Source organism: Hyaena hyaena, unplaced genomic scaffold (genome assembly GCF_003009895.1).
Source record: "Hyaena hyaena isolate Hyena2069 unplaced genomic scaffold, ASM300989v1 scaffold_67, whole genome shotgun sequence".
Classification (NCBI taxonomy): Eukaryota; Metazoa; Chordata; class Mammalia; order Carnivora; family Hyaenidae; genus Hyaena; species Hyaena hyaena.
This window is the reverse complement of record NW_024080699.1, coordinates 3,650,918-3,675,945: the sequence shown is the minus strand read 5'-3', so window position 1 is coordinate 3,675,945 and position 25,028 is coordinate 3,650,918. Positions and strand designations below refer to the sequence as shown.

The following is a 25,028-nucleotide window of genomic DNA, read 5'->3' as shown; positions in this document are numbered from 1 at the left end:
CAAAAGAGGCACACGGTAAATCTAGACAAGTTGTTCAGTGGAATACTTTTCTTTATAGAAAACATCTTAGACCGTTTTTGCACTGGAGTAGATCAGTTTTTATGTGTAGGGGAGGAAGGGGAGGAAGTCAAATCTTTTGACTTAATTGATGGATGTTGGACAGGAGAAATTTTGTTGCCTTGCTAAGGAGATTGGATGAAGAGAACCCTACCTATACATCTTTTTATTACTAATTTTCAAAAGCTTTGGTATAGGGCCAGAGATTTCAAATGGAAGACTTTAAACTTTTTCCACACCACCTTTTGAGAGTTACATATTTTTACAGATACTGATTGACAGGCACAGGGCACTGTTTGGGGATAGATTTCAGTGAAGGTGACCTCTGGACCTGGGTGGTTTAGTAGCTCGGTGCTAGTGTTAGCCTCATAAAGGTCTACTTTTCCTGAAAGAAGTCACTCTTCATTATCAGCATCTGTGTAGGCTTAAAGGTGCTTAAGGAATACGTTTACCGTAATCATCAACTTATACATACTTAACAGATGAGGGCTTTTAATGTTTTTTAGGCCTATTTCAAGAGTATGGAAAATACCTATAACCATAGGGCCCGTTGTTAATCTCGTACACAGTCCATTCTGGGAATGTTTGAGCTTAATATGCCATTTTCCAGCACCTTCCCTTCCCCATCTGCCACATATGTATAACCTTTGCCAGAGCACCAGCGTTGGCTCTAAGGAAGCTGTGTATATACAGATACCTGCCTACAAGAGGCCTTGCAGCTACTTCCTCCTGAGTATTGGTTTCCCCATTTTCAGAGTGGCACCACGTTGAGTGCCCTTTGTTAAGATGTAAACTTACCAGTTGTTCAGTGATATAGCCCCAGTGCCTAAGATAGTGCCTAGCACATAGTAGTTGCTCAGTAAATATTTGAGTGAATTAAGAGAGTTCCTTGAGCTTCTAAGATGTGTATGGTGGTAGTTATGTAAAGGAGACCATTTTTGTGTAAGTATTTTAGGCTTTTCAAACCCTGTATGGTCTCACATGTTCTTGTTCGTGTGTGGGTGTGTTACCCAACCGTCTAAAATCATAAAAACCACTCGTAGCCACTGGAGCAGGTTGTATTTGGCCTATTGGTTAGAGTCTGCCAAGCCCTAACAAACCCTAGTCCTAAATGGCCACTAACTGCTTGGTGTTTTGGTGTTTGTTGTAGTTCTGATGTCTGCTTTCTGTCATTTCTGTTAGCATTTCTATTGTGGACTGCTCTCTGTACGGTCACAGTGGCATCCAAATTGGTACTTTTAAGGTAATTTGAGAATGTAGCCAAACTTGTTGGGGTTGCGTTTAAGATTATTGAAAATGCTTAGAAGATGCTGAGCTTTGACTTCATGATATTCATTTGGCCCTTTTGTGATTGGTAGTTTCTAGCTGTCTTTAGGATAGTTGAGGTTTAGGAACAACCAAATTCCAAGTAAGTGGCTTGAGGAAGTAATAATAGCACAGACTTAACCTCTGCCTGAGTTTGAATCCCAGCTCTGCAATTTACAAACCATACCATCCTGAGCCAAGTTACTTACTGTCTCTCTCTGCGCCAGTTTCCTTCTCTGTGGTGTGAGGATAACAAAGTGTCTACCTCAGTTATAAACACTTGGACTGCTTCCTGGCACAGGTACTGTGGAAGCACCCACCATTGTTGTTACTTAGATACTTGGGTTTGCTGGACTTGGTAATGGAAGTGAGACCTTATCCTCACTGAGATGCTGGGTTGATTGTATGGCCCTTTAGGCCAATCCTGAGTGCACCTGTAGGTTTATGCCTGGTTTCTGTTGTAATCAGTAGTGTCTCTGGGAATCTGAACTTATTGAGGGTTGGTCCTAAAGACTTTAAGGAGGATGATTTGGTTACGTTTACCCCCTGTGGTTTTATAAAATATCTTGGTAAAGCTGAACATACAGGATTGTTCATCCTCTGATCCCAATACAATAAATCTGGGCCTAAAATCATGGAATTTCAATACCACTGACTTTGACCATAGCACAGATAAACTTCTATCCGACTTCGGTTAAAGCTCCATGAGAATGACGTGGGTGGGGATAAATTGGAGGCTCGGAATGCATAACATTAGGTGGGGCCCCTTGTACTTTTTTTTTTTGGTTCATGTTGGATTTGATTCATCTTGTGACTTTAAAAAGTGATTTTAAATTTGGACTGAACAATTTGTTCTTTTCTTCTATTAAATCATATTGGAAGTACAGGACTTGCTATTTCCTGTAGCAATACAGTTTTACTTAGACAACGTTTGATTTCAAGTGCTTATTGTTTTGTATTTCAAAGCTAGTTTTTTAAATTCTTTTAGAGAGCTTGAGCAGAGAAGAGAGGCAGAGGGAAAGAGAGTTTCCGAAGTGTGAGGCTCAATCCCACAACCCAGGCTAAACCCAAGAGTCAGTTGCCCAACTGCCTGAACTACGCAGGCACCCCAAAGCTAGTTTTTTATACAGAGAATTTTTATTAAATAGTTGGATTTACTCTTTCAATATATGTATTAAATGTGATGGCCGTAGTTTGAGAGCACCAAGCTGAGGCATGTAACCTGATAGGCAGACAGAAAATTTGCATTAAGACTATTCCCAGAAAAGCCGTGTCTGGTGACCATAGTAGGAAGTTCTTGGGACTCCAGGGTGGCTCAGTTGGTTAAGCATCCGACTTCGGCTCAAGTCATGATCTGATGGTGGGTGAGTTCTAGCCCCACATCAGGCTTGCTCTGTGCTGGTAGCATGGAGCCCCCTTTGGAACCTCTGTCTCCCTCTCTCTGCCCCTCCCCTGCTTGCTTGAGCTCTCAGAAATAAATAAACATGGGGTACCTGGGTGGCCCAGTCATTGAAGGGACCAACTCTTGGTTTCAGCGCAGGTCATGATCTCACAGTTCATGAGTCTGAGCCCCACATCAGGCTCTGTGTATGGAGCCTGATTGGGATTATTTTCTTTCTCTCTCCCCCTCTCCCTCTCCCACTCGTGCTTGTGCACGCGGCTTCTCTTTCTCTCTCTAAAAATAAATAAACTTCTAAAAAGTTAAATAAATAAGCATGAAAAAAAGGAAGCGCTTGATATGTGAAATACCTGTATCTTAGCAGAGGTTTTGTGTGTGTATGTTAGTTGAACTTTTTTGACTTTAACAAACACATGTCAAGGGCACACAAACCATGAATACAGCTCAATGAGTGTTCACACTTTGTTCACACACAAAGTGAGCACACGTATGTAAATAACTCTTCCATCAGGTAACAGAACATTTACTTGTCCCACTTCCTCCAGATACGGTCCCTCCGCTCCACCTTCACCCTTGCAAGGGTGATCACTGTCCTGAATTCGAATATCATAGCTGAGCTTTGCCTGTTTTTGAGCTTTTGTAGATGGCGTCATACAACACGTACTCTCTCGACTCTATCTTCTTTAACCTTGATTCATCCTTTTGTCGCAGGTTGTTGTAGTTAATTCATTCTTGTTGTTCTGTAGTATGCCCTTGTGAATATCACACAGTCGGCCCATTCTTTGACGGGCGTCTGGATGGTTCAGGGTGGGGTGTTACCAGTAGTAGTGCTATGAACATTTTTATACATGTCTTTTGATGTCTTTTGATGAACGCATATTTACATTTCTGTCATTGGCACTATGTACCCAATAGTGGAATTGCTAGATCATAGGGTTCGTATATGTTAAGCTTTAGTAGATACTCCAAATAGTTTTCCAGAGTGGTCGTACTAATTTACATGGCCACAGGTAGTATTTTGATGTCTCTAATCTCCAACATCTTAGCTGTTTGGGAGAGTGTGTAGTCGTAACAAATTGCAGTTTTAATATATCCTTCCCTGATGGTTAATGACGTTGAGCATCTTTTTGTCTGTTTGTGAATACTTGTTTGCCTTGCCCATTTTTCAATAGAATATAAGTAGGATGTCATGTATTCCTTCAATTCACATTGTATTGTTCAGAGGGAGTTGCTTTCTAGCGGTAGGAATCCAGCAGATGGAAAAAGAGGTGGAGACACCCTCTCTCACTCTGTGGCTGTGACTTGAAGGAGCACGTCTTCAGCTTCAGGCTGCTTATTCTACACCACAATATGAAGATAAGCTTACCTTGGCCCCTGTCTTGCGCTCAGACTCTCAGTGCTGCCTTCCTATTCCACTGTATACATATACCCTGTATCATTTCCTGAAGCTGAATTTGGTTCCCAGAAAACTAATTAATCAGGAAAAAATACTTGTCTCACAAGGTGTTGCTCTTTGGGGTCAACAAAGAGTTCTGTGTCACTCTTGAGTAACACAGAACACATCGTACAAGGTAAGACAGTCTGGTTAAGGCATAGACTTTACTGTAGAAAGGGAGAACTTAGAGGGCCAGGGTTAGCGGGAGAAGAGACTGTTCTCATCTTCTGCCATCATTCCACAGAAGGGTCTGTGTTCACAGGAAGAGATCTCATTCACTGGTGAGGCTCCCTTCTTCCAGGGCAAGCATGGGAAACTGACAGTGTTGTGGGGAGCAGGGTGATAAGTAGACCACTCAGGGCCAGGCAGTTTGGATTTAGATTTGGGGTGCCAGCTGTGTGCGAGCCAGCTGCCCAGCAGCCGAAGACCCTGGGGCCCCTGGGAAGTTGTACTCCCTCCACCCCCACGGTACGAAGCCAGCAATCCTAACGGTGCCATGGCCACTCTGATGCAGCCCTCCTTGCTGGCCAGTCCGGAAATGACCCCAGGGGTGGCTTGGGGGAGCTCTGTTTATCGTACATACTACATAGACATTTTGTTCCCCGAAGAGAACTGTGGTTCCGTTGGCTACAGGTCTTCATTAGCACCGAGCAGAATCTTTCATACTTGTATCAGTTCTTGAGATTCTTTTGTTCATTGATTTGAAACTCCTTGAATAAGCATTTAGATCGAGTAGATTATCTTGTTAAAAGAACCCAAATGTTCTATTAAAATTTCACTTTATGCGTTAGTAATTTTCCAGGGAACCTCCAAAGATGTATGTATTTTAGGTACTGAAAATAGGAGATGCTAATGTTTTTGTAGAGTAGTTTCTAGTGAAATATGAAACCTGGCATATTTGATAGAGAGTGATGTTTATGTAAATCATTCCTTTTTTTAAATTTTTTAATGCTTTTTTATTATTGAGAGACAGAGACAGAGCATGCACATAGGAGGGGCAGAGAAGGAGAGAAACACATAATGTGAAGCAGGCTCCAGGCTCTGAGCTGTCAGCACAGAGCATGATGTGGGGCTTGAGCCCACAGATTGCGAGATCATGACCTGAGCCAAGGTCAAACATGCAACAGATTGAGCCACCCAGGTGCCCCTATATAAATCATTCTGAAGTTTTTGATCATATAGGTAAATAATTGTAGCTTCATTAGTGGTAAAATTGTAAAAGAAGTGCTAAATGAAAATTCAGATACTTCTGTTACTCGTGCTGTCGAAAGCCAAAAACGTTCGGTTTGGCTGTCTTCAGTTAATGATTAAATTCCTCTCAAGAGGAAGAGAACTATACAAGTCTGTTCAACAAATCAATTTGAATTTTTTTCTTTTGAAACATTAGCAAGAAGGCTCACTTTGTGCTCAACATTGCTTGAATAATCTGTTGCAAGGAGAGTATTTCAGCCCCGTGGAGCTGTCTTCCATCGCACGGCAGCTGGACGAAGAGGAGAGGATGAGGATGGCGGAAGGAGGGGTTACCAGTGAGGACTACCGCACGTTTTTACAGGTGCTCTTCAGCTCGCTAAATCAGGTTTTGGAAAAAATGCGGGCACTGTTTAGGAAAGGATGAAGCATCCTTCCTAAGAGGATCTGACTTGTTAATTATAACTGTGCTCTTGACATTATAAATGGGAACGCGTAAGATGTTATTTTAAATATGCACACTAATGACTGTTCTTCTCCTCCTCTCCCCTCCCTCAACCCCCGCCTCAACGACCCATCCGAACTAAACAGCAGCCCTCGGGAAATATGGATGACAGTGGTTTTTTCTCCATTCAAGTAAGTGGTTGGAAGTATGTACTAAGGGTTGTTGATGTACCAGGCGCCGATCCCACTGAGGATGCGGTCGATAACGCATCTCTTCTCGCAGCCCTTCATGGCCACTGTAATGATGCGACCTTCAGCAGTCTTTCTAGTAGATTGTGTCTAAGAGTATAAGATTATTAAAAAATAAAAATAAAGCTATAGACCACAAGGAAAAAACTGGGGGAAAAAGTGTAAAATCATACTCCAGGGTACTAGATTTTTATAGAGCTAAACATGAAAATTAAGATTGTACAACCTTCATTTTAGAGGAGGGCGTTTTGAAAGAAGGCTGTGTAATTTACATTTGGATGCTGATAACCATAATTCCAATACGTTGAAGTATTTCAGACTTGCTACACCTTGGATAAATTTGAGAATAACGCAACACCTCACTACCTTCCATTTAAATCCACTTGCCAGGATTGGATTCCTTTATTATGGTCTGTGGCTTTTGCTTTTTCTTCTTTTTTCAAACTTTCAGCTCCCCTTGAATTCTGTGGATGAATGTTTATGTACCTGGGGGACTCTTTTACCTTACCTGTGGGTCTTTCATTCTAACAGCTTCTTCCAGAAGCTCTCTCGAGGAGCCTGTTTCTGCACACCTGTCTGTTGCATTCCCCTGTACTGTCCTCCTGAACCCCTCATTCAGTGGCCTCTCCATCTAGCACACTCTGCAGGGGTGGTGCCCGGGGAGGAGGGGCTGTTGCAGCGCCCGAGGAGGCTTGAGCGGGCCCTGCTCTTGTCGTTGCCTCTTTGTGCGACACTGGGACACTGGTCTTGGTGCCAGTTTGCATCTGCCCCTACATGGCATTCACTGTGTGTCTGCGCCAGCACCTGGTTTGCTCGCGCTGTTGGCTGCCTGGGAGGCAGAAAGTGAATTTTCAGAAACATCGGTTTGTCGTTCCCCCCACCCCCCGGTCAGTTTGAAGTAATCAGGTTTTTCCCCCCCAAAAATTACAAAGCCATGATAATAGTTCAGAGTCTGAAAGTTTCAGTTTAAATTCCCAGGAAGAACCCATTTTCAAAAGACAAAATTTTCATCACTACTGACATACCAGGTAGTGAGTTGAATATAACTTTTCAAAACAGGATCCGTAGCAGCCAGATGATTGTGTGTGTGTAGTGGACTAGTACTTAACTGAGTAGAATATATGTGTGGATTTTTGAGACGGTTTTATCTAGGAATTATGTGGTTCTCTGGAACATTCCAGAAACCTAGCATAAAAAGCACTCTTCTATAGCTACTTTTTTTCTTTTATGGATTTAGTTGATGTATCTATACATACACTTTTTAAAAAGTATAGCCTTCTAGGGGAAATAATGAAGTAAAATTGTTTATACAACTAACATGGCTACACTACATAATTTGGAATTGAATGGTTTAGCTCATGAAAAGTTGCTATTTTTTTTTTTAACAGGTTATAAGCAATGCCTTGAAAGTATGGGGTTTAGAACTAATTCTCTTCAACAGTCCAGAGTATCAGAGGCTCAGGATCGATCCCATGTAAGATTTTTATTTTGCTTTTCCATATTGCTTTTCCTAAACCGGATTTTTAAAGTTACAGTTTCTTAAAGAAGAAAAGCATATTTTGAATTATTTTGTTTTGATGTCCCCTGCCTCATTCCCTCCTTTCCTGTTACAGCTTTTGGGGATGTCCACAAACATCTCCTCCCCATTAACTCCCCTCCCCCCTTTGGTGTCTGGCAGCACAGAGCTTGTCCATGAAGCGGGTGTGATGCCAGCATTCTTGCCTGGCATCACTCACCTGCAGAGAGATTTATACTCTTTGGGTTTTATTTTTGTTTTTAATACTGTTTTGTAAAATTTCTTAAAAATCAGTGATACTTGATGGTAAGCATAATCCTAAACTGTCATGTTTTATATAATACTTTGCTAGTAGATAAACTAAAGGAATACGAACTCTGTTATTTCAACTTAATATTGTGTATGTACTTTTTTTTCTAGAAATGAAAAATCATTTATATGCAATTACAAAGAACACTGGTTTACAGTTAGAAAATTAGGAAAACAGGTAATGTTTCTCTCTTTCTTTTTTCTCATTTTGCACTCCATTGGCAGCTAAAATGTAAAGGGTTGGTACCTTGAAGATGATGAAACTTATCAGTAATGTGTGTGTATGGCATGGTTTTAATCTTAATAGAGATTTGCTATTTTAAAAGACAGTATCAGTTCCCCTTAGAGACTTATTTGTAACAACCATACACAGTTGATTCTTCAACAACATGGGTTTGAACTACATGGGTCCACTTGTACATTTTTTTTTTTTTTTTAACAGTACTGCAAATGTATTTTCCTTCTGATTTTCCTTTTATTTTTATGATTTTCTTAGTAATGTTTACTTTTCTCTAGCTTTATTGTAAAAGTAAGTATATCAGAGGTGCCTGGCTGGTCGATAATACATGCAGCTCTTAATTTCAGGGTTGTGAGTTCAAGCCCCACATTGGACATGGAGCCTACTTAAAAAAAAAAAATTATACAGTACATATACAAGATGTGTGTTAATTGCTTTTATTAGCAGTAAAGCTTTAGGTCAGCAGTAGGCTATTACTATTGAGTTTTTTGAAGAGTCAAGCTACGCGTGGATTTTCAGCTATGTACAGGGTCAGCACTCTTAACCCCCACATTGTTCAAGGGTCAGCTGCACAATTTGACTATATAAGAAAAACATTCTATTTAATACAAAAGTGGTTACTTTTAGTGAGTTTTTATGTGATAAAAACATAAAAAACATAGTTAACTATGATTTTATAGATTTGTGTCCAGCATATAGTAGTGTCATGAAGACTGAAATAGCGTTCAGCACGAATAAAAATGTTTCAGCCATGTTTGCTTTAGCATATCAAGATTATCCACATTCCAGAGTGCCATGTAATACTTACATCTACATAAAATCATTCAATTTTTTTTGAAAAGGACATGGAATGTGTCTTGAACAAGCCTTTCTTAAGATCAAGACATGTACCCTAACATGTTATTTTTTAAAATATTTACCAAAGATCTTTGTATACATGATACTATTTTGAAACAATTATTTAAAGTCATCTTTAGGGGCGGCAGGGTGGCTCAGTTGGTTAAACGTCTGACTCTTGATTTCGGCTCAGGTCATGATCTTACTTTTGTGGGTTTGAACCCCACATCGGGCTCCCCACTGACATTGTAGAGTCTGCTTGGGATTCTCTCTCTCCCCCCATCTCTCTCTCTGCCCCTCCCCTGCACATCCTCTCTCTGTCTCTCAAAAATAAATAAATAAACTTTTTTTTAAAAAGTCCTTTTTATTAGAATTTTGAATCTTGGCCCATCTGCGTGACTCAGTCAGTTTAAGCGGCCTACTCTTGGTTTCAGCCAGGGTCATGCATGATCTCTTAGTTTTGTGAGTTCAAGCCCTCATCAGGCCCTGTACTGACAGTGCGGAGCGTGCTCGGGATTCTTTCTCCCCTTCTCTCTCTGCCCCTCCCCCACTCACACTCAAAATAAATAAACTTAAAAAAATGTTTTGAATCTTTGAAAGAGGGATATTAGAAACGGTCCGATATAAAAAGAAATGAACTGTTGATCTGTTCAACAACATGGATGCACCTAAAAATAATTATGCTCAGTGAAAGCCAGATACAAAATGCTATGTCCACTGTATGGTTCCATTGATATAAAAGTCTAGAAAATGCAAACTAATCTATAAAGACAACAGATTCACCAGTGGTTGCCTGGGGATGAGGAAGGTGAGGAAGAGTGAGAGATGAGGACCATAAGGGCACTGGAAACTCTCAGTGGTGGCCATCATATACCAGGATGGCTTCCTGGGTATATACATGTGTTACAGCTTCAAAGTGAACACTTTTAAATGTGTGCAGTCTCTCCCGTGTCAGTTATATCTCCATAAACCTTTTTAAGAACAAAATAACACAAAACAGAAAGGAAAATGAAATCAAGAATGAGTCCACTGGATTAAATCAATAAAAGATCATTCAGAAATAGAAAGCTGCTATTATTTTTTAAGTCTGCTGCCTAGAAGCAGCTTTATGTGACGTGATTATTTCTGAAGGTCCCTCCCGAGTGACAGAGAGCCAGTAAGGAGGTGCCGTGCCAGAGACGGCGACCTGAGGGTGGGGGAGGAGTCAACTCTAAGGGGAAACCAGAGAGGACGTTGCCGAGGTTATTTAACCTTCGGCTTTTAATTATACCTTTAAAAACTTATGATCAAGTATTCTTTACTTTTTCTGTATAAAGTTAAGCATTGGATTTTTTTAAGATCTGAAGACTTAGGTTCTAGAAGTTCCTTTGGTAATTTGCATGTAAAACTTTGAGAGCTTTTACAAATTTTGGTTTAAAATTGAATTTTCACATTTTAGTTACTTTATCTTTGATAAATACAAGAAATGTCCAATTTTAACTTATTATATTTGGCCCTAATTTATATATTTTTTTACAGTTATATTTTTCACTGTATACTTCTTTGTTAAAGGTCCTTGTATTATGAAAACGATGACTGGAAAGGTTTTTCCTTATACATATTTTTAAATTCCAGTATAGTTAACATACAGTGCTATATTAGTTTCAGATGAATGGTGCAAGCGATTCAGCAGTTTTGTACATTACTCAGTGCTCATCGCAGGAAGTGCCCTCTTGATCCCCTTCACCCTGATAACCTGTCCCCTACCCATCTCCTTTCTGATGATCATCAGTTCTCTATAGTTAAGAGTCTGTTTTTTGGGGCACCTGGGTGGCTCGGTCAGTTAAGCGTCCAACTTCAGCTCAGGTCGTGATCTCACAGTTTGTGAGTGTGAGCCCCGCATCAGGCTCTGTGCTGACAGCTTAGAGCCTGGAGCCCTCTTTGGATTCTGTGTCTCCCTCTCTTTCTATCGCTCTCTCCCTCTCTTTTCGCTCGCTCGCTCGCTCTCAAAAATAAACATTTAAAATAGAGGCTGTTTTTGGTTTGTCTTTTTTTCCCTTGTTTCTTAAATTCCATGTGTGAGTGAAATCCTATGGTATTTGTCTTTCTCTGACTTATTTCACTTAGCATTATACTCTGGATCCATCCAGGTTGTTGCAAATGGCAAGATTTCATTCTTTTTTATGGCTGAATAATATTCCATAGAGCATACGCATCTGTGTGCGTGCGTGTGTGTGTGTGTGTGTGTGTGTGTATGTATCCTATCTTCTTATTCATTTGTTGGTAGACACTTGGACTGCTCCCATGATTTGGCTATTGTAAATAATGCTGCAATACTCGTAGAGGTGCATATGTCTTCTCAAATTAGTGCTTTTGTATTCTTTCGGTAAATACCCAGTAGTGCAGTTACTGGATCGAAGGGTAATTTTGTTTTTATTTAATTTTTCTGAGGAAACACCATACTGTTCCATACTCCGTATAGTTTGCATTCCCACCCACAGTGTAGAAGGGTTCCTCTTTCTCCACATCCTTGTCAACACTTGATTCTTCTGTTTTTGATGTTAGCCATTCTGACAGGTGTGAGGTGATACCTCATTGTAGTTTTGATTTGCATTTGCCTGATGGTGAGTGATGGTGAGCATCTTTTTATGTGTCTGTTGGCATCTGGATGTCTTTGGAGAAATGGATGAGTAGAAAAAGTATAATCTCTGTCAAAATCCAGGAAAAGTAGTTGGTCATGATGCTGACAGTAACTTTGGAAACTTTTGTACCTTGTGGGTTATATTAGGAGTCCTGTAAAGTAGTGACTAAGTGATTTTAATTACATGTGATCCTTGTAAAATCAATTGACGATTTTGAATTCCTTTCCTGGAATGTCTGGTTTTCTCACAATTGGAATCTTTTGACCAAAATTACCAGAGTGGGAAAGCTTTCTGTTGTTTCATTTTTCTTCAGTATAAGATTAGGGTTTTATTGGACTGATACTTTGAAAACAGATTTGAGTATACCTATCAGTAAAGATATTTTAAAGTAGTATCAATTCCTGTACTCTTTTTGGGGGTGGGAGATAGAAAGTTTATGACTTAAAACAAAATTTAAATTTTATTTTAATTAAAAAAATTTTTGTTTCTGTTTATTTATTTTTTGAGAGAGAGACACACACAGAATCTGAAGCAGGCTCCAGGCTCTAAGCTGTCAACACAGAGCCCAATGCAGGGCTCAAACCCACAAACCGTGAGATCATGACCTGAGCAGAAGTCGGATGATTAACCGACTGAGCCACCCAGGCACCCTGCAAAACTGTATTTTATTTATATTTATTTTTTATTTCTGAGAGAGACAGTGTGAGCAGGGGAGGGTCAGAGAGAGAGGGAGGTACAGAATCTGAAACAGGCTCCAGGCTCTGAGCTAGCTATCAGCACAGAGCCCGATGTGGGGCTCGAACCCACAAACTGTGAGATCATGACCTGAGCCGAAGTCGGACGCTTAACCAACTGAGCTAACCAAGTGCCCCAAAACTTTATTTTTAAAACACTTAATACTGGTAAATCTGCAACATTTATTTCAGTTTTTAAAAATCATATTATTACTTTTTAAAAGTCTCGGTTTGACATGTTTTCAGTGTTTAGATAGCCTTAGTAAGTTTAGATGGGTTATATTTATTCATAACATATGAAACTTCCCTATTACTTACAATGTACATTAACTGAAGTACTTAAAATTTTTTTCCAGTGGTTCAACTTGAATTCTCTCTTGACGGGTCCAGAATTGATATCAGACACATACCTTGCACTTTTCTTGGCTCAATTACAACAGGAAGGTAAATAAAGACTGAAATTTTTATAATATTCTCTTTCAAAGTAGCTAAATAAAACCCGCTCTATTAGATGTAAGTGTAACAATGCTGCTTTTACGGCAGGGGCAGCGAAATCATCTTTATGTTTTACTCGGTGAACTTTAATCTGTGACTTGGATGATAGTGTCCAGTTAGAGTTTTCACTGCCACTTGGCCCTCCCCTGAGGTGGCTCCTTCCTTAGCAGGCCCACTAAGTAATGGCTCTTTTTCCTTCCAGACCCCACAGACTCCATGGGCAGGCATGCTAGGTGGGGGCATTCTTGCTTCTCACCCCCTCTAAGCCACTAAAGACTCCAACGCCTCTAAAATATCTGCGTCCCGCTCTTTTCCATTCACCTGTGATCCTTTTTTTCCATGGAACATTTTAGGGTCTGACTCACTGTTTTCTCTCAACTTGAGCTCTTCATTATTCTAAGTGATTTTTACATCAGAAATCCATCCAATTCAGTACCTTTTGATTTTCAAAGACCATTTTTTGCATCTTGCCTTCGCCATTACCATTAGCGGTATCACCTTCAAATCCTAATTGTAAGCATTTTACTCTTTGGCAGTTGTCTCTTTATACCATATTTTCTCTGTTTTCTGCATCCAAAAATTCTTTAAACCCTACCCAAACATACCCCTTATGTCCTCACTTCCCTGCCTGACCCTGCTTATTTCTGTAAGCCATCATTATAGTCAATCTGATACATTTCTCAACTCCGCTTTCCTTCCGTCTATCATACTTCCAGGACAAAATTCCAGCCCTGGCTAAAACTAGATCTTGGGCTTGTCCATTCTTGCATCAGAGCAGCTGAACATGGCTACATAAAATAAAGAGACTGATTTTGTTTTAAATTTATGATCACAAATTTCAAATGATTGTTTAGGACTACTTTTTTTTTTTTTTAAATGTTTTATTTCTGACAGAGACAGTGCAAGCAGGGAAGGGTCAGAGAGAGAGGGAGACACAGAATCTGAAACAGGCTCCAGCCTCTGAGCTGGCTTTCAACACAGAGCCCGACACGGGGCTTGAATCCACGAACCGTGAGATCATGACCTGAGCTGAAGTCAGACACTTAACCGACTGAGCCACCCAGGCGCCCCCGTTTAGGGCTACTTGACATTGCTACCATATTTTCATAGGAAGGTCACTTGCCACTCTCCAAGATGGTTATTTCCCAGTTCCTCTCTTTAGACTTCTAACCACGCACCTCTCCCTGACTCCTAGCTATGACCTTCCTTTGTATTCTACTGACAAAAACAGAAGCAGTGAAAAGAGGGGTGCTAGGTAGCTCAGTCGGTTGAGCATCTGGCTTCGGCTCAGGTCTCGATCTCGAGGTCTGTGAGTTCGAGCCCCACGTCGGGCTCTGTGCTGACAGCTCATAGACTGGAGACTGCTTCAGATTCTGTGTCTCCCTCTCTCCCTCCCACTCCCACAGATTCTTTGGCTCTCGCTCTCGCTCTCTCTCAAAAATAAATTTTAAAAAATAAGCAATGAAAAGAGAACTTCTCCATCTTTCTGTCAGCAAATCTGTCAACTTGCCTATATCCCAGCCTGTGCATTGTGCCTGTTAAAGTAGGTGAATTGTCCCCTGCTCCTGACCAAGACCAGCCTGTCCACTTTGGGGCTGGATTCCTGTTCCTCTCACTTCCTCAGGGTCTTCGCTCTTGCTTTTGTCTGTCTTCTTTCCTGCACGGTCACTTTCCCTTCTTTCTGTATTACTCCTGTCAGCAGAGAAATCAGAAAAAGCTTTTCTCTCCAGGCAAGGCCCGCTGCCTCCCATTGTTAGAGTCCCTCTAGTGCGTTGTCGCCTGTTCTTGAACTCATTCCAGTTACGTTGCCAAAAAAAAAAGTAGAGATAATAATGCAATGAATTCTCATTTACCCTTTATCCAGCTTGAGCAGTTACCTCATGGTCAATCTTATTATACCCATTTCCTTGTCCTGCTAATTTTGAGCATCTTATTTTCTCTGCAATTTTTAAAAAATATTTAAAAGCAAACACTCTTAAGTATATATATGTATATGTGTGCAGATGTATATAAATGTGTATATATATATATCCACAGCACTATAAGCACACAAAAAATTGAGCCACAGTGCTTTAATAACATCAGATACCTAGTCTGTGTTCAAAACTCCAATCTCCTTGGTTGTGTCTTAGAACTTATAGTTACTAGGTTGAATTGAAGTTCACTAATTGCATTGATTGATATGTCTTCCAAGTCTAACTATAGGTTTCCTTACGTCTTTTATCCCCTTGACTTTTTTTTTTTTTTTTTTTTTTGAAGAAAATGGGTTGGGGTGCCTGGTTGGCTTGGTCAGTTGAGAGTCCAACTCTTGATTTTGGTTCAGGTCATGATATCATAGTTCATGAGTCTGAGCCCTGCCTTGGGCTCTGCACTGACAGTACAAAGCCTGCTTGGGATCTTCTCTCTCCTTTTCTCTCTCTCTCTTAAAATAATTAAATAAACTTAGAAAAATAAAAGAAAATGGGTCATTTGTTCTTTCCCACACTCTGAATTTTGCTGATTACACCTTTTTCTCTGAGCCCTGAATACCCAATACTCTGATCTTTAGAGCTGAGACTTGATTAGATTCAGGTTGACTTGGGGGCAGGGTGGAGAGACATTGGAAAACTTCACAGATGGTGTGACATGTGATGTCTGGTTATCTCTCTCTTTTTTTTTTAATATTTATTTTTGAGAGAGAGAGAGAGACAGACACAGAGTGCAAGTGAGGGAGGGACAGAAAGAGGGAGACACAGAATTCAAAGCAGGCTCCAGACTCCGAACTATCAGCACAGAGCCCGACACGGGGCTCGAACCCACAAACCACAAGATCATGACCTGAGCCAAACTCAGATGCTTAACCAACTGAGCCATCCAGGTGCCCCTGGTTCTCTCTCTCTTTGTGATTTGAGCAACTACTGATGATCAGTGCCTGGATCACTTATTTCATTAAGGGTTGCAAAATGGTGGTGCTAGATTCCCATGATGTCTTCACATATTAGCTGCATACTTCTATACAAATAAACTCTCATCAGTTATTTGGTTATTCTGAAGTATAGTTCATATAGGAAAAGCAGAATAAATATTCTTCCGTTTTATAGGTTTTTAAGATGGGTTGGTTTCATAGTGCCCTTCCTCCAAAGATAACCAGTTAGCAAAAATGAAAAAGGGGGGAGACGTGTGGGTGGTCCAGTTGGTTGAGTGTCCAACTCCGTTCAGGTCATGGTCTTGCAGTTGGTGGGTTACCGTTAGCAGGTAAGTAAGTAAATAAACATTCAAAGATAACCTGTTAGTTTGGGGTTCTTTGCCATGGTAAACTAATCCATTAAAACATAGTGTGTGTGATTCAGTCCATTGTGATTTTTCATATTGATACTCAGATTGTTCCACTTGCATGGCAGGGGGTGGGGGAGCACCTTTTGAAGTTGTCTCCTAAGTTCCTGAAATGACCACTGTAGCTTTTTGAAGGCTTTTTTTCTCATAAGACAAGATGCTTCAGGCTTACCTTTTATGTTTCTTGCCCTTTTAGTAATGTGTAAAGCTCAGCCTGGGTGCTAGCATACTTACTGCTACTGGGTTGGTTATCATGTTGTTCTTTCCAGTTCACAGTTAGGAGTATAGTATTTTACTTCTTTGATACCGTATTCTAGTATGTTGCGGTTTTTTTTTTTTTTTTTTTTTATGCCTAAACCGTGGTTCCTAAGTATAGCCCTCCTTTTTGAAACACTGTCCACACTTGGCTTCCAGACCACTGTGCTCTGGTTTTCCTCCTATCTCATTGGCTGCTGCTTTCAGATTCCTTTTGTGGATCTTACTCTCGCCAGTTTCTTATGGTTGAAGTGACCCAGGGGTCAATCCTTGGACAATTTCTTGATTATGGCCTGTCCTATTATTCTTATTGTGCTGTCCTGTTATTTTAAATATCATCTCTAAATAAAATCTCTACACCTATAATTCCTAAACTCCTATTTTCTGCCTACACATCTGCCCTGAACACCAAACGCTTAACTTTGACATCTCCACTTGGGAAGTATTTCAGACTGAACGTGTCTGGAAAATATTTCGTTTCCTTCTTTCTATCTATGTGATTTCCTCAGGTTTTCTGTTTTAGTAAGGTTCTGTGTGCTTGCACTCTGGTTCCTGCATATTATACTGCTACAGGAGCCCAGATTGCTTTTTAAAACACGTAACACACGTTATGGCTCACCCTCTCGTCACCCTTCAGTGTCTTCATGGCATAAGTCTCAAGTAAGACCTGAGGTATTTACTGTGGCACCGAACCCACACAGAGTGTCTGTTCTTTATGATGCTCCTCATGGACTGCCAGTGTGCCTACACATTTACTTTAGGATCTAGAAACAGTTTTACTGACATAGAACGTGCTACACCATCTGAACTCTGAGCACATTTGTCCTTGTTTAAATAAAGTAGATTAACTGTATCATGTACTTGTTCAAAAAATAAATATTAATATGCCATTTTATATTTTTCCAGTACTAGTTCTTTTGACCTTTGTTTTATTCTCTTTTAATACTCACAAAAGATATCCAGTAATGAGCACCAAAGCTTAAGAAAAATCTATGGTAGAAAAACTTAAATTGATTAGAATGACTTAAATATAGTCCACCCATGTTCAGGTTTTGTGTGGAAGATTTTTAAATACTTTTTTTAATGTTTTACTTATTTCTGAGAGAGAGAGAGAGAGAGACAGTGTGAGCAGGGTAGGGTCAGAGAGAGAGGGAGACACAGAATCTGAAGCAGGCTCCAGGCTCCGAGCTAGCTGTCAGCACAGAGCCTGACGTGGGGCTCGAACCCACAAACTGTGAGATCATGACCTGAGCCGGAGTTGGACGCCCAACCGACTGAGCCACCCAGGCGCCCCATGTGTGGAAGATTTAGCTGGGAAAACTCTGGCTTTCTAGGATTACGTTTATAAAAAATTACACTGAATCAGTGTAATTCTTTCAAAATATGAACCACATCATCAACGCTTTGGCTAGATTTTGAGCGTTGATTTCCTAGCTCCAGTATTTAGTGAGAAGGAGTGTGGGGGGGGGGAGGTGTCAGGGTGCGGGGCAGCTATTTCTATAGATTATTCATTTTACCCATATTTTACATTATTACACACGTTGTCTGATTGCATCCTCACAACAGGCCTCTGAGGAAGCTACCAGTATCATCAGTTTAACGGTTCATACACCAAGACATAGCTGGGTAAAGTGATTTACCAGAGACCGTGCTCGGTCTGAGAATTGGAAGAGGTAGGACCAAAACCCTGACAATCCTATTCTGAATTCCTTGCGCTTCCCCATTCCTTCATCCGCCTCTCCAGTACCATTTACTGAGCAGCCTACATGGTCACGCACTGTTTTGGTAGAGACCCTTTGTGGACATCGTGCCGTTTATTTCTCACAGTCAGTCTGTGAGATGGCTGTTCCCATCTTACAGATGAAGGAAGTGGCCCAGAGGCTTTGCATAGTTTGTCCAGGATCAGTAAGTGTAAGAGTCAGGATTTGAACCCAGGTCTTTCTCACTCTTCAGCTGTGTTCTTTCCTCTGTACTGTGCTGCCTTTCTATCTACTATTATTTTAAATCTATTTTTGATTTCTTACTAGCTGTTTTAGTTTATTTTTGCCTTTTATTTATTTTTTTCAGGTTATTCTATATTTGTTGTTAAGGGTGATCTGCCCGATTGTGAAGCTGACCAACTTCTACAGATGATCAGGGTCCAACAGATGCATAGACCAAAACTCATCGGAGAAGAATTGGCACAACTAAAAGAACAGAGGTAAAATCAAGCCTGCAGTATGGAGCATGTGGTAGTATTCCATATTTCATGACATGAATTACTTGTCCATCCTTCCTTCCTTCCTACCCTCCTTCCTTCCTTCCTTCTTTCCTTCCTTCCTTTTTTAAGACTTTATGTTTAAAAGTAATCTCTATACCCAGCATGGGGCTCGAACTCACAACCCCAAGTTCAAGATCATGCTCTCCTGCCTGAGCCAGCTAAGTGTCCCAGGAATAACTTTTTCACGCTCACATTGAATGTGTGGCCCTTTTATTGTTGGTGATTTTTTTTAATGTTTTTTTTTTTATTTTTTTATTTCTAGGAGAAAGAGAGAGACAGCATGAGCAGGGGAGGGTCAGAGAGAGAGGGAGTCATAGACTGAAACAGGCTCAGGCTCCGAGCTGGCAGTCAGCACAGAGCCCGACGCGGGGCTCGAACCCACGAACCGTGAGATCATGACCTAAGCGAAAGTCTGACGCTTAACCGACTAAGCCACCCAGGCGCCCCTGTTGGTGATTTTTTTAGACCTTTTATATTTTTTAGTGAAGTTTATTGGTTCAAACTTGAATTGACTGTTTGAATTGCTTAATTGACTTAGATGCACATCATAGCACAATCTTTATATTATTAGATTATCTGCCAGAAAATGTGTAATTTTTGATTTATAGAAAATCTTTGGGAGCCCCTGGCTGGCTCAGTCAGTGCAGCATGTGACTCTTGATTTTGGGGTTGTACGTTCGAGCCCCACGTTGGATGTAGAGATTACTTAAAATTAATTAATCTTTAAAAAAAATTATTCAGGGGTGCCTGGGTGGCTCAGTGGTTAAGTGTCCGACTTCAGCTCAGGTCATGATCTCATGGTTCATGGGTTCGAGCCCCGCGTTGGGCTCTGTGCTGATAGCCAGCTCAGAACCTGGAGCCTGCTTCAGATTCTGTGTCTCCCTCTCTCTCTGACCCTCCCCTGCTCATGCTGTCTCTATCTCTCTCTCAAAAATAAATAAAATAAAATAAACAAGATTAATTCTATGACTATATTCTGTATTCTTTTTAAAAAAATTATTGAAAAATGTTTTTAATTTCTAAAAGTCTCTGTTTTATCTAAAATAGAAGACTGGCCTGCAGTTACTGTCAGTGTTTTTGTCCTTTAGAATCCAGAAAACAGATCTGCAACGAGTCTTAGAAGCAAATGACGGGTCAGGCATGTTAGATGAAGATGAGGAAGATTTGCAGAGGGCACTGGCCCTGAGTCGCCAAGACATTGACATGGAAGATGAAGAAGCAGATCTCCGCAGGGCGATTCAGCTCAGTATGCAAGGTACTGACTCTCCGGTGCACGCTCCGCTGGTTGTTGAAGGAGTCAGATTATCCTCAGTTCCCCTGGAAGTTAATGCACTATTGGTAGAAGTTCTTTGATGATTATTGTAGAAGCAATAACTATGTACATGCGATCAGCTGTTTTCTTGTGATTTAAGTAACTTTTTACAACGTAAGTTATATTAGGATTGGTTATATTTTTATTCTGGTTTTTCCATTTGGTCAAAACACAGTAACAGAACAATGATAACCTGAAGTTAATCTCTGTGGGCAAAAGTGGGGGGCAGGATGGGGGATGTCTTACCCAGACCAGTTATTTTGTAAATGTGTACTGTTGGATACAAAGGAAGGCCTGGTCAGAAAAATTTCAACAGCGGAGCACTCAGTGGCTGTGTACCTCACGGGTTAGTGCACTTCATGGACCCACTGTGATGGTGACATAAACCCACTAGCAGAGGAGAGTGAAGGTGTGTCCCCTCGGGAATCCAGGTAGCGGGGGTTGTCTGGGAGATAGCTCAGAGAGGCTTACTGAAAAGTATGTGTGGGGTTTGGGCAGTTTTGTTTTCATCTAATTAATATGTAAATTTGCCTTCTACTTTCTTAATGAGATGATTCAGTGGGATTTCTTAAATACTTGAATAGAACTGCGGTTCCATTACTGTGAAGGTTATCCTTTTTATACTCTATGTTGTCTTGAACTTCTCACGCCTCCTGGCACAGCTCGGAGAGCTTTGTCCATGCAGTCCCATTTTTGATTAGTAAGAGTCCTGCTGGATTAACCCAGTAATGGACAGACGACAGCTTTTTATAATTTTAGATATTTTTGTGTCATTTGCTTTTCTTCACACTTTATTTCACAATCGGGGCAGGATCTCTGGGACACACACTTGAAATGTTGTATCATGCAGATATTGTAGGAGAGAGGAGTGCAGAGAATGGGTTCATACTCACCCACTTCACATTGCTTCTAGTAGCAAGTGCCAGGGCACTTCTGGTAAGTCAAAGAGGGCCACAGTGTGGTGTGGTGTTAACGGCTCTTCCTAACAGGCTGGCTGTTTGTTGGACTCACAACCTCACATCCGCTGCCTCACAGGTGGGTGTGGGCACAAGTCGTATTGGAACTGCCTCATTCATATTGTCCATGAGACTTTCTTCTCTTTACAACACAGCACAGTATTTTTAAGAAAACAACTTTTTAAAAGCTTGCTCAAAAAGTATGAACATAGCATTGCTTGAATTGGTAAATAAAAATGATTGTTTTTTTCGTTCTGTTTTCTTTTTTTTTCAGGTAGTTCCAGAAATGTATGTCAAGAGATTCCACAGACATCAGGTACACATCTTACTTCAGAAGAGCTACGGAAGAGAAGAGAAGCCTACTTTGAAAAGTAAAGTAGTTGGTACAATATTAAAATTGCATATTTACTGTGTACTTTGTTTTGTCTACAGTTTATACACATAGAGCTTTGGCTTAAACTATTTTATTTAAGATTCTCTCCTTTTAAATGATGGGTTACTACCTGAATTCTGTGAACATCTGAGTTTTGTTTTATTTTTTAACTTACAGCAGACAAATAGAAATGGTATGCAGTTTCAGGGGGAAAGACTGCCTCAATGCTAATTAGGTTTATATGAAATAGGTTGAAGGAAACCCAGTCAAATTTAAGTCATCCAAAGAAAATGGAATTGGACCAAAGCAAGAACAATGCCTAATAGTCCTTTGGATGTGCTTCTTGGTTACCTGAGCAACCTTGCAAAGTCCTGCTGTCAGTTAACAGGGAAGACAGCACTGTGGTGAGGAAGCATATGCCCTGGTAGTGGTGGTGGTTAATTGTCCTTCTTATTGCCACTTTTTAGGGGTTACTGCGGGCCTGTCCACATCAGGGACATGGGGGCAAACCATAAATCCTAAAACCTAAATCTGTCAGTGCTCTCAAATTAGAAAATAAAAATTATCATCCTTTCCAGTAACTACCATTCACAACTCATCTTCCCTTTTTCTTTTTTTAATGATTAAAGAAAAGGTTACAAGGTAGTATTTAGATAGGATAGTCAATCCTCTGATCCCAGATCAGAAACCAAATGTCCAGTGGCGTGTTCACTGTATTTCGTCAATTCTGAGATGTTCATATTTTCACATTTCAACATTTCTACAGTTGAGGAGCATCTTGCAGTCATAATTGGCAGTATTTGTTGGAGCTAAACTATTGGGAGCATTATGACGGTATAATGAAGATAATATTTACCTTGTTTTCTGTTTTAAGTTACAACTCAGAAGTATATGAAGGAAAGTTCTGATCAACTGACATCCTCTTAATGTGAGATATTTCTAGTCTTTATTCAGTGATAGATTAATGGGTTTAATTATATAAAATATCAAAATAGTGCTTATTAGTGCTTTTCACTTCCTTTCAAATTTTAAAATGAACTTTATTTTTTTTTAATGTTTTATTTATTTCTGAGAGAGAGAGCGTGAGCAGGGGAGGGTCAGAGAGAGAGAGGGAGTCACAGAATCTGAAACAGGCTCCAGGTTCTGAGCTAGCTGTCAGCACAGAGCCCAACGTGGGGCTCAAACCCACGAACCGTGAGATCATGACCTGAGCTGAAGTCAGACGCTTAACCAGCTGAGTCACCCAGGTGCCCCTAAAATGAACTTTAAAAATGTTTAATTATGATACACTTCAGTTACCTATAAACGTAGAGAAACCAGCATAATGAACCCCTCTACCCATTGCTCGTATTTAACAAATGCCAACACACGGCCAGTCTTGGTTTTCTGTGTCCCCATCTCTCATGCTTTCTACTCTCCCTCCCCCAAGCTGGGATTATTTTGTAACAAATCTAAATGATTGTATTGTCTGACCCCATTTTTTGGGAAGATAGCCAAATGCTATTGTCACACTGTTAATAATTATCTCATGATAATTCTATAATGTCATCAGATGTGTAGTTAGTGTTAAAAAATAACTTAAGGGGCTGGCTCAGTCAGTGGAGCATGGGACTCCTGATCTCAGAATTGTAAATTCAAACCCCATTTGGATGCACAGATTACTTAAAAATAAAATATTAAAAAAAAAAAAAACTAATTAGGTAAAAACTTGCATTTTAAGATATATCAAAATTAAAATAATCCTATCTTTTGGCACATCTGGGTGGGCGGCTCAGTCAATTGAGCATCTGGCGCTTGGTTTTGGCGTAGGTCATAATCTCACAGTTTGTGGGTTCAGGCCCCTTGTTGGGCTCTGTGCTGAAACAGAGCAGAGCCTGCCTGGAATTCTCTCTCCTTCTCTCTCTGCTCCCCCTTGCTTATGTTCTCTCTCTTTCTCTCTCTCTCTTTTCTTCCCTCCCTGTCTCTCCCCTTCCCTCTCTCTCAAATAAACTTTAAAAAATTCTTTATTTTAATAACTAACGGTATTTTGACACATTCTCTGCTCACACAGACACGCATATATGGTATATTAGTACACCCATTTCCCATAATAGTGTAGTCTTAGTAGTACGTTGTGTGATAGTTTGTAAAGTGACCATATGTATCATAATTTATAAGTGAACCCTTGATTTTTGCTATTATAATTAATAGTGCAGTGAACGATCCTTGTACTAATGCTGTGCCTCAAGTTTCTCATCATTTCTTCCAGTTATTCTGACGTTTTGGGGTTAAAGGACAGAAACATTTTTTTTAAGGTCTTGGTATAGATTTCTAAACTTCTTTCCAGAATGGTTCTCAAATGATACTTTTATTATGCTTCACATTCTGTTTTTTCCCAGAACAAATTGGTGCAAACAGACATACTTTATAGACAAACTGCAAAATTCACAAGTAGATCTAAGGAAAGGAAAACATCTTTCAAGTAGAAAAACAAATCCCTTTTTTATTTAAAAAATATTTTTAGGTTGGGGAAGCCTGGGTGGCTCAGTCAGTTGAGCATCCAACTCTTACCTGAGGCTCAGGTCATGATTCCAGGGTCATGGGGTCAAGCCCTGTGTCGGACTCTGCTGAGCGTGGAGCCTGCTTAAGATTTTCTGCCCCGCTCCCCCGCTTATGTGCATGCTTTCTCTTTCTCTCTCTCTCAAAATTTAAAAAAAAAAATTTTTTTTTAAATGTTTGAGCATCAGTGTGGTGCCTTCATGGTTGGAGGACAGTGGATTGGGAAGGATAGCGTGCAGTGGTGGCTTCCAGCTTCAGCGCCATCCTCCGCTCCCTGGTGTGACTTTCCAAATACTGGCGGGAGGGTGGGGGTACTGGAGGGTATCTTAGAGTCTCTGAGAAGGACTCAGAACTAACTTCTTAGAATTTCTCTCCACCATGGTCTAGCTTCAGAATCTTGTTAGGCTCAGTAGTAAAGGACCTGAGGAACAGCAGTGGTTTCAGATACTAGGCCTTGCACTCGAATTCCTGATTATGAAGCCTCCAAGTTCCCTCTAGCTTCTGTCTTTGGGAACTCAGCTCCAAGGTTACCGAGCTCTTCTCTCTGATCCTCTCCAGACTGACGCCGGTGCTAACCGTTATTCAAACAAATTTTGAATTCAAATTCAGGTTGGTTTTTTTTTTTTTTTATTATTCAAATAGTTTATTTTGTTACTCATTCTAATAGTTTTTTTCTTACGGAGTATTTGAAGCTTCCTGCCTAATGTAGTAACCACAGTATCCATGCTTGATCAAGCGTAAACATACTGTTTAAAAACGTACCTGTTACAAAGTCATAGTTTATGAATGAGTGCTAAGTAATATTTTCACAACCATGGTTTTTTTTTTTCCAGTAAAAATCTCTAAACTCATTTTACCTATTGTAAAGCCCAAGTAAAATTCTTACTATACCGGCAGTGTCAGTGTAAAACCTACCAAATTCACAAATTGAGCATCTAATTAGGCAGTGCGTGTAAAACTGTCATGTCAACCGTAAAGTATTCCACAGATGTGTTAGCACTATTGTCTTCTCAGACGTAGCTCTGAAATGATGCAGACTCTTTCCTTCTGTTAGTAAAAAAGTGTTACCCAACAGAGAGGCGCTTACCAGACATTGTTTCCATGGTCCTGGGTTGCTGTGAGTTTTTCATTGTCTAACACTTGAGCCACCACTCTAGTGGCACGGCGTAACGGGATTCATGTTAAGAAACAAGCT

At 40.4% G+C, this 25,028-nt stretch overlaps 1 protein-coding gene across 6 annotated transcripts in view; it reads left to right on the top strand.

Moving 5' to 3' along the window:
• ATXN3 (ataxin 3) overlaps positions 1-25,028 on the top strand; it is a 36,419-nt gene that overhangs the window by 1,079 nt on the left and 10,312 nt on the right. For 2 of the 6 annotated variants that reach the window (XM_039232469.1, XM_039232468.1), the window contains exons 2-9: positions 5,584-5,748; positions 5,976-6,020; positions 7,466-7,551; positions 8,014-8,080; positions 12,689-12,776; positions 18,462-18,594; positions 19,743-19,909; positions 21,197-21,293. In XM_039232469.1, the coding sequence (XP_039088400.1) occupies positions 5,584-5,748; positions 5,976-6,020; positions 7,466-7,551; positions 8,014-8,080; positions 12,689-12,776; positions 18,462-18,594; positions 19,743-19,909; positions 21,197-21,293 (848 nt within the window). Of the gene's footprint in view, positions 1-1,589; positions 1,664-4,264; positions 4,333-5,583; positions 5,749-5,975; positions 6,021-7,465; positions 7,552-8,013; positions 8,081-12,688; positions 12,777-18,461; positions 18,595-19,742; positions 19,910-21,196; positions 21,294-22,169; positions 22,224-25,028 lie in introns of all 6 variants that reach the window. The other 4 variants (XM_039232471.1, XM_039232472.1, XM_039232473.1 and 1 more) reach the window with 4 other exon arrangements.